At 40.8% G+C, this 18,983-nt stretch overlaps 1 protein-coding gene across 3 annotated transcripts in view; it reads right to left on the minus strand.

The window, feature by feature from the left end:
* Positions 1-1,185: 1,185 nt before the first annotated feature.
* Positions 1,186-18,983, minus strand: part of RNF144B (ring finger protein 144B) — a 181,529-nt gene continuing 163,731 nt past the window's right edge. For all 3 annotated transcript variants that reach the window (XM_080654332.1, XM_080654333.1, XM_080654331.1), the window contains 4 exons: positions 13,662-13,866; positions 11,613-11,757; positions 4,561-4,650; positions 1,186-3,402 (listed from right to left, as the gene is read on the minus strand). In XM_080654332.1, coding sequence (XP_080510458.1) covers positions 3,262-3,402; positions 4,561-4,650; positions 11,613-11,757; positions 13,662-13,866 — 581 coding nt within the window. In that variant the 3' untranslated portion in view covers positions 1,186-3,261. The remainder of the gene's footprint in view (positions 3,403-4,560; positions 4,651-11,612; positions 11,758-13,661; positions 13,867-18,983) is intronic.

Here is an 18,983-nt window from a genome sequence, read left to right on the forward strand (position 1 = left end):
GGTGCACGAAATTCATGCACGGGGGGAGGGGAATGTGTGTCCTTCAGCCCAGCCTGCATCCTCTCCAATCTGGGATTCCTCAAGGGATGTCCGACTGCCCGTTTAGGCCCGATCCCACCCACCAGGATTGGGCCTAAATGGGCAATCGGACATCCCTCTCACAATCCAGGACTGCTGGCTCCCAACTGTTCGCCTGTCTGCCTGATTACCCCTAACCGCTTCTGCCTGCCAACCTGATCACCCCCTAACCACTCCCCTGCCAGCCTGATCGACACCTAACTGCTCCCCTGCCGGCCCGATTGCCCGTCTTCCCTTGCAGGCCTGGTCACCCCTAACTGCCCTCCCCTGCAGGCCTGGTCACCCCTAACTGCCCTCCCCTGCTGGCCTGATTGCCCCCAACTGCCCTCCCCTGCTGTCCTCATCACCCACAACTGCCTTTTCCTGCAGGCCATCTTGTGGCGGCCATCTTGTGTCCACATGAGAGCAGCCATCTTTGACCATATGGGGGTGGCCATCTTGTGTTGGAGTGATGGTCAATTTGCATATTACTCTTTTATTAGATAGGATTCTCTTGATTGGCTTACATCTCAACCCTGATGCACCAGATATACTTAGATTTCACCTACCAATCTGTTCCTGTTGATCCTGACAATCTCACACAGGCCAATTCTCTTAGCTATTAAGGGAAGAAGTCACCATTTCCCAGGGACTTTTCAACATTTAAAAACTTAAATCCAGTTATTTCAAGTCTGTTTGACAAACAACCCCACTCCTTATTCCCCCTTCACCTACACACACAAAAGAGCAAATTCTGCTATAATGGTATCTCTGTGAGAAGACCATTCCTTCCATTTTTTCCAAGGAAATAACAGATATTTTCTTCCACTTTTACTCTAAATTCAGGAGCTCCACCTTTAATAACAGTCTTTTGGGTTACTTGAAATCAGCCAATTTTAAGATTCTTTGTGGAACTAAGCCTGAAGAGTTTACTGAGTAGTACACTGCTACTACTGACATTCTTGACACAAAAATTCAATTTCAGTTGAGTCCCTGTGATTCCCCTGAGCAGTTATAAATGCCTTTTACTATAATGAGGCAGTGTAAAACAAAGCAAATTATTCAAATATATATACATTTATACTAATATGAAATACATTGATAGAAGAGACCACTGATTTTTTTTTTCTGAAGTGTTTTGAGTTTTAAAGGAAAATAAAGACACTTAATATTGAGAAATTTCTAATAAATGATTAAAAATGTTTTTGGTTGGCTGTCATTCAAAAGTTTTCCCAGCATTCTCATTGATGTTCTATACAAACTGTAAATAAAAATATACATGACCAAAAGTACTATATGTGTACATACATACATATATACATAGTACGTGTGAATTAAAGTTCCTTAAATATACACATCCCCACTTGGGATACATTCCATTACATAGGCAATAATAGGTCCAGGATAGCAGCAATTTAATAATGTAGTTACCCAGTTACTCAGAACATATCATAGGTCCTGATAGTTCTTGACATGGCTTCAAGGAGAGCTCTCCACTGTCATTAATACAGTTCTCATGAGGCACCAGGCTACATTGCTGATGGCAATTATGTCATCCTGACACTGGAGAAAAAGTTATTGTCCTTTCAAAACCCGTTTATTCAAAATCTGACTATGATATAATGGGAGGAACAAGTCATTTTATTTCTTACGTATTTGGGTTGTTTTATCAGTGCCTTGTACATACAGAAAAGTATTCAGATTGCCTTAACAGATACTAAACCCGGCTGAGAAGACAGCTGTTCTGAACTGTGTTTGAAAATACAGAAATAACCTGGCCAGTGTGGCTCAATTGGTTTGAGTACCATCCCATCCCGTACACCGAAAGGTCACAGGTTCGATTCCCAATCAGAGAACATACCTAGGTTGTGGGTTCGATCTCTGGTGAGGGTGAGTACTGGAGGCAACTGATGGATGTTTCTCTCTCTCTCAAAAAAAAAAAAAAGGTAAATAACATGATTATCAATCAGTATTTTTACAAACTGAGATTGCATGATGTCATATTAAGTATTGTTTTTACAAGAGTTATGTTTATGAATCTATACTTGAGTAAGTTAAGAACTTGCAACCAAAATTTACATATATAATATGCAAAAAATCTTTAGGTTGCTTTATATTAAACAATATTAGTCACAGAAGAAAATACAGAATGGCTTTTACATAGACATTTGTGTGTTGTACTATTGTGTGTAATAATACACACCATTATTTTATGTATCTATCCAGGCATGCCCAGTGGACAGAAATTCTAGGTGAAAGCAAGTTATATGGGTTCTAGATATACTTATGGACTTTAATACTCATTCTTGGTGTGTACTTTTAGGTCTAATTCTAAATTTTTGGGTATGGACACAGAGCTCAAGAAAGGGCCCTGCTATCTATGATGCAGGTTTTGAACCTCTGCCACTCCACCCAAATACTTCATGTAAAACAAGCTTGTAGACAGCAGCCACTGGCTCTATGAGAAGAGTTTATCACCTTAAAAAAAGTTATACTTGCCAAGAAAGAGAGACTAAATTAGACCATATTGTTTTATAGGCTGAAACCCTTTTACTGGGAAGGGACAACTTCCTCTGCACAGCAGTTTCTCCTGCTTGAAGCCGAGATCACACAGGGAGAAACCTATTGTGTTTCTGCCAAGTGACTGTGGGAATGCTGGGAAAGCACGCCCAGTAGCTGGCAGAGGCAGAGCCACCTTATCACCTCCTGAGATAAGCAGCCTGCTTTATCACTCTTACGAGAATTTCCCCTGAAATAGTCTCATCCATGGGTTTTCCCCCATATTTCCCTTGGTAGTCAAATCAACACAGAACAGACTCTAGCTTCTCAATTATCATGTATGTTGCCAACCATGACAACACCTTTATTATATTGAATTGTTCACTCAGGCTCCTTGAATTTGGCTGGAAGTTGAACAGTCCCGTGGGATCCTTCAGGTGATAAAATGATGCTGTGTTAGTTCCTTCCCAAGAAACTGAAGCTTCTGACATGCTCCACAGATACAACCTGGACTGCAGAACCTGATTCTCTTTACACAGGAACACACACACCAGTGCTTGGCCTTTTCTGACGCCACAGGTGGGCAGGCAAGTTCAAAGTCTGGACACAGAGGCACTTCCAAAATTTGGCAAGAAAAAGGAGGCGAGTTCACCATGTGGGGCTTTATCACTGTGCTATGTGGCACACGGACACAAACAGAGATCTTTAGGTTGTGGATGGGTCATGCTTTTTCTTCTTGCCCCGGCAGCACTTGCAGACACAACAGATTATACAGGGGGAAGCCAGGAGTAGTAAGGGTGAAGTCACCAAGGCAATGATGCCTAACCCCACAAGAATCCCAACCACCTGGAAATTTAGAAAGAAAGAAAAATATTTTAGCAGTTGAATCTTCCTATATGTAGACTATACCATCAGCTATGGACTCAAAATTCCCATTGAAACCCTAATCCCCATTATAATGATGTTTGGAAATGGGGTTCATAGGGAGGAAATTAGGACATGAGGGTGGAGCCCTCATGAAGGGATTAGTGCCCTCAGAAGAAAGGACACCAGACAGCTGGCTTCCTCTCTCTTCACCCTCTGCCATGTGAGAACACAATGAGAAGATGGCCATCTGTAAACCAACAAGAGAGTCCTCACCAGAACCCAACCCGAACCCTGCTGGCACCCTGACCTTGAACTTCCAGTCTCCAGACCCATGAGAAATAAATTCCCGTTGTTTAAGCCACCCAGTCTATAGTAATTTGTTGTAGCAGCCTGAACTGACTAAGACGCCAACTCAGACACATAAAACAGTCACAATTATGAAACATTTTAGCCAGTCCCCAGCAGTGGTCTGAACTGAATAATTCAGGAAGATACCAGACACTAAATCAAAGGTGAGAAGAACAAACCAAATGCTAAGTCAGGCTCTGGCACGAGCTTAGTATAACCATGAAATGTTGGTGTTGGCTCTCTCTCTACCTGCGTTTCCTCAACAGCCTCCTAGGGATGTTAATAATGATTACTAGCCTATTAACACTGGCTCCTTCAAAAGAAGCATAGCCTTTAATAAATATGAAACACTATTAAAAATAAACCAGGGCTCCCTTTGAACCTGTCACATAATCACACAATGGCATGTACGGAGGGATCTAAGCCCCTGCAGGGGCTCGTCAGGTTTAGAGCACTGCCTTTCACAGCAAATGCCCCATGAAGGGCTGTGGGAAAGTCATCCCACCATCTTTTTCAGGAGGAAAGAGCATCTGCCCTCATTCCGCAAGTCACTGTTATTTTGTTGGCTGCTGTGGTGCCCTGCTCCTCCACTTATCTTTAAGAGTATTGTGCTCATGAATTAACTCCAGGCAGTTGGTCCATTACTTTTCCCTAATCCTGCCCCAGAATTCCCCAGACACTCCTGGGCTAGAATGGGTAAGCAGCAGTAAAGTGGGGAGGATGAACAGGCAGGTTTTCTAAGCCATTGTGAGTCTGGTGTATCACATGCTCCTTTTAAGGTCAGGGTACCTGTGTTCGGTTCCATATCACTGAGGCTCTTGAATGGCCGAGCTTATTCCTACATGGCCCTTTGTCGTAATGTCTGAGGAAAATGTCGTTCTGAAAAACAAAGAGAAAAGTTTCAGTAAGCATGTAATTTTGAATTGAGAGATGGATACTAACCACATCAGATCACCATAGTGGAAGCAAAGGCTCTTTCTGGTACTATTAATAATGGCTTCTAGGAATTCCAAGCCCATGATTTTTAGACTATTTCGGTAGTTTTATCTATCACCAAGTGAAAACAGAGGATAATCAATGAGACTCTTGACTGAGTCTAATAGAGATTAATGGCCCGACCAATTATCATCAAAAGGTAGCTCTATCAGAGGTGTGATAGGAAATGAGAGGACCATGAGTGAGGCAGCTCAAAGATGGTTGTAGTAAACAAGGTGATAAAATGCCAGTGGTTGAGATGGAGAAGAGGAAAATACAATCATGAGATATTAAGATGGGTAACTAACTAGTGGGAAAATAGAAATCACAGATGAGGAGAAAGTCACTGGGTAGAAGGTAGTGGCTTTGTTGAGAGAAACACCATAGAGATGGATTTTGTTGGGAGGTGATGACCACAGTTTGGACATGTTGAACTTGAGAGATACTTGAGACATCCAAGCAGCACTGATCAAAAAGGCAATTGGTTACATAGATGTGAATTTGGGGGCGAAGACTTGGGAATCAGTGTACATGGGGTAGGAAAAACCACAGAAATAAATGAGATTACTTAGGGAGAGTGCAGACTGAGAGGCAAGCAGGCTGTTGAACACAACCATACAAGAATGGATCAAGAAAGAGCCTGGAAAGAAACTGAGAAGAGGCCAGAAATGTAGAAGGGAAATCTGAAGAGGGGGAGTCACTGAAACGGAGGTGCTCAAGATGTCAAAGGCAGCAGAGAATCTAGGTAAGATGAGGACTGAAGTGTTCCTTGGATTTTACCCAAAAGCAGTCACTCAAAGCCTCAGAAGAACACAGTCGGGGTGTGACTAAGTGGCAATCTGAGCTTGGCAATGACTGGAGGTAAGTAAGTGTCAACAGCTTGAGGTGAGTGTGTTTTATTGGCTGCTGAAGGGACAAGAGAAATAGCATGGCTGTAAGGGAAAGCTGTAGACTCTAGAAGAGTGTTACATACCCAATTTTAAATGGGACACAGTTGAATGCATGGATAATTTAGAGACTAGAGAGTGGAGAGTGGCTGCTGAAGTTGGAGGAGAGAGATGAGATAACTGAAGGGGACAAGTCGCCAAGGTACCCAAAGCAGATTAAGAATACCTCATCCTCCCACTGTAGACTGGAAATATCTCAACTAAATTTTTTAGATCTAATTCATACATATTTGAGTAAAAGACTTTTTTTTCACATTCTCTTGATGCTAAAATTTAACCAGCATCAACAACATGCTAGAATAGAAGAGCGAGTATGTTCAAAGATCAATAGACTATAACTTTTAAACACTATCTCAAAGCCAGCATAATTAAGAGCTTTGATTGTGAATTTATCTTTTTTAAGCAATTAGGTATTTTAAATTAAGTAATCCACTATACATCTTCCTCTCACTGTGTTTTCTTTTCTTATCTTTCTTTTTTTTTTTTTTTTTTTTTTTTGCCTCTTTTCTCTTCATTAGCTGCCAGAATGTGCTTTCATAAAGGCTCAGTAGTGGCAAAAGACAGAAAACTCATCTGGGATTTAACTACTGTGACTGACACATTCTTCTGATTAATAACACTTGTCTGATGCTTTTTGTTAGGTAGTTTCCTTTAAGCTTCACAGATCCCCTGAGAGGGAGCCACTATTATTCCTCTATTTTTATTTTTTGTTAATCCTCACCCAAGGATACTTTTTACATTGATTTTTTTCCCATTTCTTTTTTTATTATTATTATTGTCTAAAGTTTTACATATGCCTCCTTTTCCCCCAGTTGACCCCCTCCCCCTCCAGCCCAGGCAAGCCCCCACCACCCCAGTGTCTGTGTCCATTGGTTATGCTAATATGCATGCATACAAGTCCTTTGGTTGCTCTCTAACCGCCCCCCCCACCACCATTTGTCTCTGGATCTATTTTTGTTCATGAAATTATGTTGATCATTATATCCCACATATGAGTGAGATCATGTGATATTTATCTTTCATTGATTTTTAGAGAGTGAAAGGGAGGAAGGGAGGAAGAGAGAAATATGGATGTGAGAGAGACACATCAATTGGTTGCTTCCCACATGTGCCCCAATCGGAGCCAGGTATTGAACCTGCAACCAGGTATGTGCTGTTGACCAGGAAATGAAATGGTGATCCCCTGGCGGGCAGGCTGATACTCCAACCACTGAATCACACTGGCCAGGGCTATTATTCCTCTTTTAAGATGCAGTCATTGTGCCTAGTCACCTGGTGGGAAGGGGCAGAGCCAGGAGTCAAGTAAAGTTCTCCTCTACCCCACCAAGGTGCCCCAGACCTTGTAAGATGTCAGTGGGCTGATCTGACTAGCTAATTGATGGTGGCAAATGCCATACGCAACATTTCCTGAGGCCATAGGAGAGCTTCCTGCAGCTGAGGTTTGTGTGGGGTGTTGTCTAGGTGGACACCACTCAAAGTGTGGTCCTCACTCCATCAGCTTCACTGTCTTAGAAACACAGGTTCCCAGGGCCCACTGCAGACTTCTGAAGTGGGGCATGGTATCTATGCTTTAACATACCTTCCATGTGTTTCTGATGTTCACTATAATTTTAGAACCATTACTTTATAAAATTTAATTCAGAATGGCATTTCTCAACCTGTGTTCCATAGGAAAGTAGTGTCCTGAGATCCAGTGGTGGTTCTGGGTGTTCCCTGGCAAGGTCAAGTAAGTTTTGGGGAAAGCTGCATCGAGAAGGGGTAGAGTGTATGTTAGTGTGTCTGTGGAACCTGTTTATTTAACCTAGCAAGTCCCAAACACATTAGATTATAGATATTTTGGGGGGCAAGTTCCCTTTCGAAAGTTTCCAGGAGCTACTGGTCTAAGCTGAAGTGACCTTAGGGACAGCTCAAGGATACCCTTCCCTCCCTGTGAGCAATTAGAAGGTGGCAGTGTTAGTACTCAACTTTTACTGTTCACGTCTGCCATGAAGCTTTGATGAAGTTTTAAGGTGACACTGGCAAGTACAACCAAGTAGATGTCAAACTCGCTGAAACACACATTATATGAAATAAGTACTTTTAATTCTAGAATTAGAATAAAAATTACCGTGTCTTCTTAAATGAGATTGTTTTCAGAATAGTATTACAATTACCTTACAAAGCACTTGATAAAGTGTTAAGGGCACATAAGAATGACACATATATTCATGGATTTTCAGTCACTGTGTGAGATTCTGACCTTTTTCATTTTCCACTTTGGGACCTTTCTCCCCCTATATCTGAAGTGATTGTAAAATAGTTTTTTGTGGGAGTTTTAAAAACTCCATCAAAATATTTTTGGCGCGTTATAAAGCCCCATCCACAGAAGTATATATGAAAGCACACAAAACGCTACAGGTTTCACTGATTTTAGTGCTACTATTAAGTTATTCAATTTTTGCTTGTCTCATGATGAACCATTTTTAAAGTTTGTACATAGGTAACAAAGTATTACTTTTAAGATTCATAAAGGGAAAACTGTAGGACAACCAGAGGTGAAGAATTTGGATTCTGTCTTTTGTATGTTTCTCACCTGTATTCACGTCCTGCCCTGGCTTTTGCACTTGAGCATTTTTTCTTTACAAATGCTCTCTCACCGCTCTGAAATCTGCTGGCTGTACCTCTTCAACATGCTTATATTTTGCTCATTATGGGAAAAGGAAAATTTTGTAAGTTTGTGCTCTGCTAACTGTAGATATTTATTACTCTATGAGTTAACTATTTTTGTAACCACTGTGGTCTATCATATCTTATGAATGGTAAAAGGGAGGGAGATATCCAGAAGAGGAGCCTAATTTGCACAATTACAGCCAATCTGTGAATGTAAAAACTACACTGTTGCTCTGCTATAACCCAATCTACTATAATGTGGAGAAATTATCTACTATAATGTGGTGAAATTCATCCTAGCAGGTGGAGTTGAGCTAAACTCCTTCTGGTTTTCCTTTGAACTCTTTAACTATAACAAGGCCCTGTGGCATCAGCCCAAGGAGTGGTGAGATGCCAATGTTTTTCCATTAATTCTAATATAAGAGTTTTGTTTTGTGTTGTTGTTGTTTTTTTTTTTACTTACATGTATATTTGTTTACACACTATAGGTGGGTATCATTGAAAAGCTTTGTTTATGGGGGAGATAAGAGATCAACTGAAGGACTTGTATGCATGCATATAAGCATAACCAATGGTCGCAAGACACTGGGGGGTGAGGGCATGTATGGGAGTGGGGTGGGGAGGGGCAATGGGAAGATATGTACACATGTAATACCTTAATCAATAAAAAAGAAAAAAATGAAAAAAAAGAATCACTGTCACAGTGAGCAACCAAAAAAAAAAAAATTTCCTGTTGCACACACTAAACAAGTCAGTCCAAGACTAATGATGTGGCAATTGGCTGCTAAAATATTCACTGCTAGTATTAGTGGAGAGAAATGGTGCGCCTGCATGTAAGGCGCGTAAGGGAAATAAATGCAACACGATTACAGTAATCAGTCATTAGCGAACTGTTGTAGTTCATTATTAATAATTATGTATAACAGGATATTATAAGTATTAAGTTACAAAATTTTTATTAAAACATTTATTACATACCGTTAAAAAAGAAAAGAAAAGCTTGGTTTAATACACATTTAAACCGCCCCCAAAAGAAAGAACACCGAGCTTTATGCCGTGACAGGAATACTTCATCCGCTGAAACAGCAGGGATGAGAGGATCAAGGCAGGAACACCCTCAATGCCTGAGAAAAACTCAAAATCACTCTGTTTGTTGTCTGTACAGGGACTGGATTTTGGACAATCACCCTTCTCCTAAACCCACACTCTACAACTTTCCTGTAAACAAGGATCAACACCACATCTGACATGGAACACTTGTCTACAGAAAAACATCATTACCAACAAGGCACTGCCGCTGGCTAAAACCAAGAAAACGAGGTCGCAGAGAACAATGACCAGAAAACAATGCTGTGTATCCAGCCACCTGGCATCTGTGCCGTTTAGTCTCTGAGTCCTGGAACAGTCAAGTGATGGAACAGTGTGTTCTTGCAACTCCATGCCACAAACACATCTCGGCCAAACGATGGAGAGATCTGGCGCACACATTTACTCCCTTATATTCTGGCTTCCTAAAGAGAACCTCATGGGCTCAGCCTGCTTGTGGATCTGAACCCAATTAATATTCTGGCGAAACATGGAGGAAAACAAAAACAACAACAACAAAAAAAAAAGACTTCTCCCATTTGTAAAGCATCAAATCCTCTTCTAGAATAGCACTCCTCTGGATTTATGAGAGGTCTCCACTATCAAACTTAATGGTAATTCAAGGAGTATTAATAGAATTTTTTTTTAAAGAATGAAAACATTTCTCTCAACCTGAACTGCTAAGCTTCTAGAGACTAAGATGTCAATTTTCTTCTCCCCAATTTATACCTCTTCTTGAAACACTGACATAAAACTAATTAAGATTCTGACTCAGAGATGTCATCCTAAACAACTTACCAAATTTTCAGTTAAAAACCAGGCACATGGGGGCCAGCATGCATCCCATATCAACTGCACACTCACTCTGCAACTGCGTATGATACTAAAGCACTACAAGACTTGCTTGTTGAATTGAAGCAAACTGAACAATTAATATGGACAACTGATAAAAGAATGGCCACCCACCTATGACTAAGGGCTTACACTGATATGGACATATTTTATAGGTCCAAATTGCCCAAATTGGGAATACCTGTAAACAACTTAGGCTGTCTTAAACTTTAAAACACTGTAATTGAAAACAGTAGAATGAATGCTCAACAATCCTTTACACCATCTTTTAACTCCGAGGTTACCATTAGCCTTAGCACAGGACTGAATGCAACTCCACCTGAATTTGAGAAGACATGCTTCATGAATGGTTAGGAAAAAGAACAATGAGACCAAACCTCTTTGTCTAGAAGGGAACCATGACAAAACAGTAGCAATACCTCTGTCATGCCAATGAATGAGACAGTTACTTGAGAGACACCATTGATTTGAATGGCTTTTTTCTTTAAATTCAAAGAGGAAAACAACCTAATGGCAGTAGGCAGCACAAGTGCGGCCCCTAAAGATGCCTATGGCATTTCCCCAGAACTTGTGAAAATGTTACCTTACATGGCAAAAGGGATCTTTCAAGTGTGTTTAAATTAACACCTTGACATAGGGGAGAGTATCCTGTATTGTCCAGGTGGACCCAATCTAATCTCACTGGTCCTTAACGGTAGAGAAGCTCTCCCACTGTGGTCAGAGGGAATGACTCCGAAAGCTATGACCATAAAATAAGGGTCAGAGGGATGTGATGTTGCAGCCTGTGAAGACAGAGAAAGAGGCCCCGAGCCAAGGAATGCAGGCAGCCTCAAGGAGCTGGACAAGGCCAAGAAACAGATTCTTCCCTACAGCCTACAGAAGAAATGCAGCCCCGAGGACACCTTGATCTTAACCCAGTGAGACCCACATTCGACTTGTAATGTTCAGAGCTAAAGATAAGAAATTTGCATCATTTTCAGCCAAAATTTTGTGGTAATTTTCTTTAAAATAGCAACATAAAACTAATACACGAACAGTCCTTTACATGATAGAATGAAACAATGTCCCCAAAGCAGGAAATGTCCCTAAAACAAAAGCTTGCCTTTTAAAGCAAAGGTGACAAAGGTAATCAAAGAAAGCAAAGGTAATCAAAGAAAGGTGTTATGGATATCTAAAGTAGCAGGCTCAGGAAGGCTCATTAAGAAAAATAAATTTTTTGGCAGGACAAAAGTAGGCTCAATATTTTGAAAGGAAAGGCTGTAGAACACTGGCTGTTGCACAGGTACAGTATGGCGAAAGATGCGGGGAGAGAGTCTTCCACGGGGAACTTACATCCAGGTTCTGCAGACAGTACCAGCAAAACGTGTGCTTGCAGTTCTTGCACATCATCTGAGCACAGCCTTCGTTGCGTTCTATATAAACCCGGCAAAATGGACACTGCTTAATGGGGGCGTCTGCATCTGTCCCAAAGAGGGCCCTAGAAACACAGCAGATGAGAAATTATTGGTTGGGAATGGAGAATGCTGCCTGATTTTTTAAAAAGTCAGGACCACAAGGGTGTACACTAACCAGACCTACGGTAAGAATAAGCTAAATATAATGGATAAATAATGCCCTTCTAATTCAATTTTATGGCTAGCTATTGGATCTCCTAAGGCTCCTGATGTTTAGGTAGTGAACTCTTTGCAATCTGTGCTTAATTCACGCCCCCTCGCCCCAAGGAAAAGGGTGGGGGTAAAAATAGGTGTGACAGAAATTATTAGTTGTTCTGATAACTCAAAACAAAACAAAACAAAAAAATACCTTAATTCATTTACTAGTATCTTTGGCTTTGAGTGGATTATATCGTTGTATTTTCCACAACTGATTTAATTCATTGTTTTGCCCAATTAGTATTTCATTCTCTGAGCACACACTGAATAAAAAGTGCAAGAAGTCTGCTCCACAGCAGAAAAACTAGCTCAGGATCTGACGGGGCATAGATAATCCATCTAATAAGCTGTTTAAATAAACAAATGAAAGAGGCTGTGGGGAGTCAATAATCAATAATTTAAATTAAATGCCCAATGTCACTGAAAATACCTGCTCCAAACAACAGGGTCACAGCTCAGAGGGACATAGCAAAGAAGGGGGGGCAGGGAGGGATGTGTGTCAGGGAAGGCTAGATGAGCCACAGCACTGGGCAGCACTTCAGCTACTGTTCATCAAAACCCACACCCAGCCCAAAGACACCCACTTCACAGTGTTATAAAAACTATGACAGAATTTGGTACTCACAATAACCTCATAGAGCAGTGGGACAGTTACTATTTAATTATCTCCCCCCTTTTTTTTTCAAATAGAGAAACATCCCATAGGATCTGAGTGGCTTGCATGAGGTCACACAGATGCCAAGTGACATTGTCAGAACTCAGTCCTTCTCCCTCTGGGATCTTTACATTGTCCTGTGACACCCGGGACCTTACTGTGGTGGCAGTGAAAATGGAGGAGGCACTGGCTAAAAGGGCACATGCCTGCCCTGTGTACTGGATCTGTTTTCCCTCTGGATTTGTTTGGTCAGAGATTCAAGCACAGTATCACAGCCAGGTAGCACTGCTGTTCCTGAAGAATGGCTCTACACATTCTCAGGGCGCCGAGGGCTAAGCCAACTGGACTGCAACACTGGCATTTCTGTTCTTGCTGGTGCAGAACAGCCATAGCCTAAAGCAAAGCAAGGGATCAAACACAAAGGTCTCTCACTCCAGCCCTGCGGCTGCCATAAAACCCTCCCTACTGAAAGGTACAGATTTAATTGCTTCTCATCATAACAGAATCTCAACCTTGGCACCACCTTTTCAAAGCATCAAGTATTGAGAGATAAGCTCTTTTCCTCTAGTACCTATGAATTTAGCACTGTACTATACTGAAGGTTGTTTCTGCTGCTGTATTCTCCCTGATATGATTGGCACACCTCAGGAGCTGGCAATTTAATTAGGGGAGAAAATAATTTCTGCACACTTTGCAATCAGGAAGAATGAGGTATGTCCATAGCTGGCGGGTCTGATATCAAGCAAATGGCTGTGGACAAGCTAAGACTTCCAACTGAGAACCACTGGACCACATGACTCTCTAACTACAGGGAAATCAAAACTCATACAAACTCTAATTTCAGCAGTATCTGAAAGATGCTCTGGGGTAAATAACTAAAATCCCTCTAGAAATGCTTTTGTGGGTTAGTCTTCGTTAACAACTTACCAGTCTTGAGACACTTCTCAGAAAGTGTTATAGGCAAATAATGAATCTCTAAATTCCATCACAAGATAACTCCTTCTCCAAGCAACATATTTTGTGTTTCTGAGAAAACAAGTGAATAATCCCAAATACCACATTTTTTTTTCTTACCCGTGCTCTGTTGGCAAGACAATAGGCTGACTGTCTCTACAGGAGACCTCGGCGTGCCAAGCATCCTTGCAACATGAGCAGAACTTCAGGTGGCAGGAAGGGCACTCCACCAGCACAGGCTGTCCTGGGTCACCTGACACAACGGGGCACACAGTCTGACAGTCTGCAACGGGGCACCACGTTCGGTAGGGGTCCAGGTGAACTTCTGAAGCATAAAGAAAGGGAATGTGATGGTCTAGTTGTCTTGCATTCAAACTCAAGGCTTTCTCCCCTTCATTTATTCTCTTTTACAAGCTAATATTTATGGAAGCTGAGTACAACCAAAGGCAGTGATTTCTTCACAATGGATCCAAACCTAAAAGGTCAGTCAGACTTGCCACAATTCCCAGAGTAGGTGCTAATGGAATAGGTCACCATTGCCTTTATCTATATATACTTATAAAAGCCTAAGCGACCGTTACAACAGAATGACCAGAACGACCGGTCACTATGATGCGCACTGACCACCAGGGGGCAGACGCTCAACGCAGGAGCTGCCCCCAGCCTGCAGGCCCCAATCGCCGATGGGGCCTGCCGGCCAACCTCCCAGTCTCTCTCCCGAGCCGGCAGGTACCAATCACCTGATTGGGGCTGGGCCCCAGGCTGGGACAGGGAACCAGGGGTGGGTGGAGGTGGACATGGGCAGCAAGAGAAGGAGGAGGGGGGAGGCAGGTAACCTTATTGGTCCTGATCACCAGCCAGGCCTAGGGACCCCACCCATGCAGGAATTTTTGTGCACTGGATCTCTAGTAAATAAATAAATAGTGTTGTCATTAACCAAAATTTGCAACTGTTGGACTATTTCCCACCTTTCAGCACTCAAAATAATAAAAACTCTCAAGAATCATCTACAATTAATTTGGGTACTATCTTAGAGGAAATTGGACATGAAGAACCTACCAAAGCAAAAGAAAAAAAGTCATAAAAGATTCTGTCATTTCAGGCACTCAGAATAGGTAGTGAAGTTTCCTCTGCTGTTTAGAGAGAAATTAAAGAATAAGAAGTAATCACATAATTTAGGGACCAAATGATGACTTAGCCAAAAGGTCCGATTGGCTGTCAACTTGAATCTTCTTGCTGCCCTACCAATATATCACTTAGAGAAAATTTGTAAAAGACCCACATACTCTAAAAACCAAAGGTAGGGACTTTCACAGACTAAAAAATGAGTTTTGTCAGGTACCTCATCGGTTAGATCCATGAGTCATGCAGGAAAGAAGACTGGGTTGGGGGATGGATGACTGTCTCTCTATTCAAATGTTTACAAACATTTGTTCAGTTTTTCATTTTTTATACAATAATAGACTTCATGTTCTTGTTATATAACATGACCTTTAGGAAACATATCACATGAAAAATGATGTTATTTGAAGGGTAGAATAGCCCCTTTTTTTTCTGAACCAGTGTACAAGGTGGGACAAAAGTAGGTTTATAGTTGTGAGTATGAGGACCACAGAGTTTATTCTTGTGTTATTTGCTATTATATGATTTTCCATATGAACAATTATAAATCTACTTTTGCCCCACCCTGTATTTTGCAAATTTTTAACTTAGGAGATTCTAGTTTTAAATGTCCTAAGGACTGTGATTCTTGAACATTTCCACCCAGGAGTCAAAGAAACCCAAAGGGAGATGCAAAAAGAAAATGAAACTATTAAGTATGAGCTTGGCTTTAAAGGTAATAATTTTACAAATTCAGTTTCAGAGGGAAAAAGTCCAGTCAACACTGTCACCATTAATGTCTCTCCTAGAAAATGCAACAATTGGATCTATGCTTATTACAGGTTTTCATCAAAAAGATCATCCCTAAACATATTTTCTTATTTAATTCTGGGGGACAGGGATTGGAGCTTGATGGGCCAAATATAATCAGAAATGGGAAACCTATGATTCATAGATCCTCAGACCCCAAGAGAGATGGCCCGCCCGTCTAAGATCCCTAAAATTTTGGGACAGGCTGGTTAGAAAACCAAAGGGATAATGACACACAGACGTTCCAAGGTCTTACCTTGTATTTCCATACCATTTATATTTTCCTCCAAACTCTTATAACTGTTTCATAAATACTAAGCCCAAAGAAATGTAGGCTGGTATATAACTTAGAGCTAAGGACTCCCAGATCAAATATCCACTCACCATCCATTTTAAATCATAGATCTTTTCAAGTCTGATGACAGAACCATGAATAAGCAGCCAACCTACACATGGTTTTGATCTGAAAGCTTTCCAATTTTTACCCAAATAATAAAAAAAAGAGAGATTTAGCCGAAACCTGTTTGGCTCAGTGGATAGAGCGTCGGCCTGCGGACCTGAAAGGTCCTGGGTTCGATTCCGGTCAAGGGCATGTACCTTGGTTGCGGGCACATCCTCAGTGGGAGGTGTGCAGGAGGCAGCTGATCGACGTTTCTCTCTCATCGATGTTTCTAGCTCTCTATCCCTCTCCCTTCCTCTCTGTGAAATATCAATAAAATATATTTTTTTTTAAAAAAAGAGAGATTTACATATGTAATAAAGCATTTCAACTTGACAAGGAGCTAAGTGAGCAGAGGGAGAGTCACAGTTGATTACTTGGGAATAGTAGTCAAGGGCCTGATCACAGATTATGATGATAAGGGCTAAGCAAGATGAGGCGTCATTGAAGGGAGGGCCATGATAAGATTCCTATTTGTAGAAGATTACTCTGGCTACTGTAGGAAGAATAGGTGCTAATGGCACAAAGTGGCAACAGAGAGATCTATTATGAGGCTATAGTAGTCATATAACCTAAGGTGATACACTGGATTATATAAAACATTATTACTATTATGATAAATTCAATTCTACCTCCTGGCTTTTGGCCTAGGAAACAGTAATTATGCAGAGAAACAAAATGCACCCTATCCAAAATATTGAAGGTCTAGCTTCTTCCCCCTTCAAATTTCTTTTCCAGAGTTGGCAAAAAAAAAAAAGTGAACTAATGAATATTCAACTAATTTCTTCTGCACTGGCAGTGATGAACACTTCATATTGCTTTGAGAAGGAGAAATATTCAGAAATCTAGAGAGAGAGAGAAACCAGGAGTCTGCGTAAATCAGCCCCTAACTAACAGTGCCCCAAACTTTAATATGAACACAATTTCAAAGTGATTAGTTGTAACATTTACCATCAGAGATGGACAAATTCACAGACTTGCACTGGAGTACACTTATGAAAATGACAATGGATTACTGAAGTAAAGCCCCATGACTGTTTGATCTTAAGACTCTGCTTGTTCATGCAATTTTTGCAAGGCAGGAAATGCTATTTAAACTGCTTTCTACTTCTGTATTCTAACCATTATTGGGAAGTAAAAACAGTTAATTTGCTTTCTGATATCTCATAGAAAAAGGTTTTCTGAATTGAAACATTCTAAGAAAATAAAACTGACATGAGACCTAAAGACCATATCTGACATCAATAACCACTTTCACTTTTCAAAAAGTGAACTCAGGGCCCTTTGGTTTTCCCACCCGAACTATACCACATGTAGAGTTTGTTTCTTACTCTGTAGTATATTCTCTCAACTCACATGAGTGGTTTCTCTGCCATCCTCTACATTTGTGAGGCTGTGCCCATAAAGACATCATATGAGTTATTATTATTGTGGGGAACACGATGCCCCCAAGCTAATTTAATTACCAGCTGAAGTAAATAAAACTGTTTTAATTTTTATGATCCACTGCATTTTTAATTATGTCAAAGTTAATTTGCTTTCTGATATCTCATAGAAAAAGGTTTTCTGAATTGAATTATACTGATCAGAATTAACATCTGCTCCAGGAAATACACTCAAGCAGAGGTGGCCATCAGCACAGGGGTTGCTCTCAAGACAGTTGAAGACAACCACAGAATTTCAAACCTGGAAACAACTTTTTAGGTTACCTAGTGCCCACAGAAGTTAGGAGTTTGTGTAATGGGGTTAATGAGTATATGATGGGGTCAGGCCTTTTTTAACTCCTAGAATACCATTAACTATAATCATGCTACTAAATAGATTTTCATGTCCACTATCACCATGGGAACATTTTCTCTTTCAAGCAGCAACTTTGAATGCTTCCTCTCAAGTCATGATCTCCTTGGAGGTGGTCAGAGAAAGGGATTCATGCTTATAGTAAGTGTATACTGTAGGGAGAAAATGAATATGAGAAGGTGGTGTAAAGAAATTAGCACTGATTATCAAATTTCTATACAACTCTCTAGAACCTAGGATGACAGCATGTAAACATGCTGGAAAAACTTGGGACTAAGTTGAAAAGAAAACAGAAGTAAAGTTATTAATTATATTATACACTCAGCCCAAGGTATGATTCTGGAAGATGCTTTCTTATTTTAGTTCAGAAAACTGGGGAAAAGGGAAGATTTAGTGGTGGTAGTGATTAATAAGGACAACAATAACAATAGCTGTGATAATTTACTGAATGCACACTGTGACCCACACACAATATTTACTTATTCTCTACAACAGCCCTATGGTAATCATTCCGTTTTATCCCCATTTTATAGATGAGGAGATAGAAGTGTGCACAGGAAGTGGCACTTAACAATGTGCCTCTCCTTTGAGACCCCTTTAGAAATCTCATCCTACATGCAGATGAATGTCTTCCCTGAAGATAATTTAGATTTTTCCAAAGAAAACTGAAACATTGAGAGTGTGCTATTTTAGATTTACAACTGATCAACAAGGAAGAACTGGATGGTAAAGTAGAGGAAGCGTGAAGCTGAGAAAGTGTTATCACCAGAAAGCACAAAACAGCGTAGGAAGGAAACCCTAGACTTAATCATTCACTTACCACAAAACACCAGAAAGGCAGGCTCAAAAAGAAAACACACACACACCCTCCCACACACACCCTCCCCACCCCCACCCCACACACACACACCCTCCCCCACACACACAGTAAGAACAGGCTTGTGATCAGAAACTATAAAAATGAAGATGACTAATGAGAGATGGGAGGTGTTAAAAAAAACAAAACACTGAACTAATGATAAGGTCATTAAGTGTCACAATCTTTAAAAAAAAAAAAAAGCCCTAGAAGACATCAAATAACCACACAGGGACCTCTGGTAAGACAAAACCTTACTGCTCAGGCACAAAAGATGGGGTGGGAGCATTTCACCAAGGACAAATAAATAAAAGAGTGAGATGAAACCTGAAGAGCCATATCATAAATGTTATGACTTAAAATGAAAGGAGGCTTACGAAAAAATGCTGAGAACAAGAGGGCTTTCAAGGAGAGATGAAAGCAGCCTCTGGAACGGCAC

The sequence above is a fragment of the Plecotus auritus genome (assembly GCF_963455305.1).
Source record: "Plecotus auritus genome assembly, chromosome: 2".
In the NCBI taxonomy this organism is placed as follows: Eukaryota; Metazoa; Chordata; class Mammalia; order Chiroptera; family Vespertilionidae; genus Plecotus; species Plecotus auritus.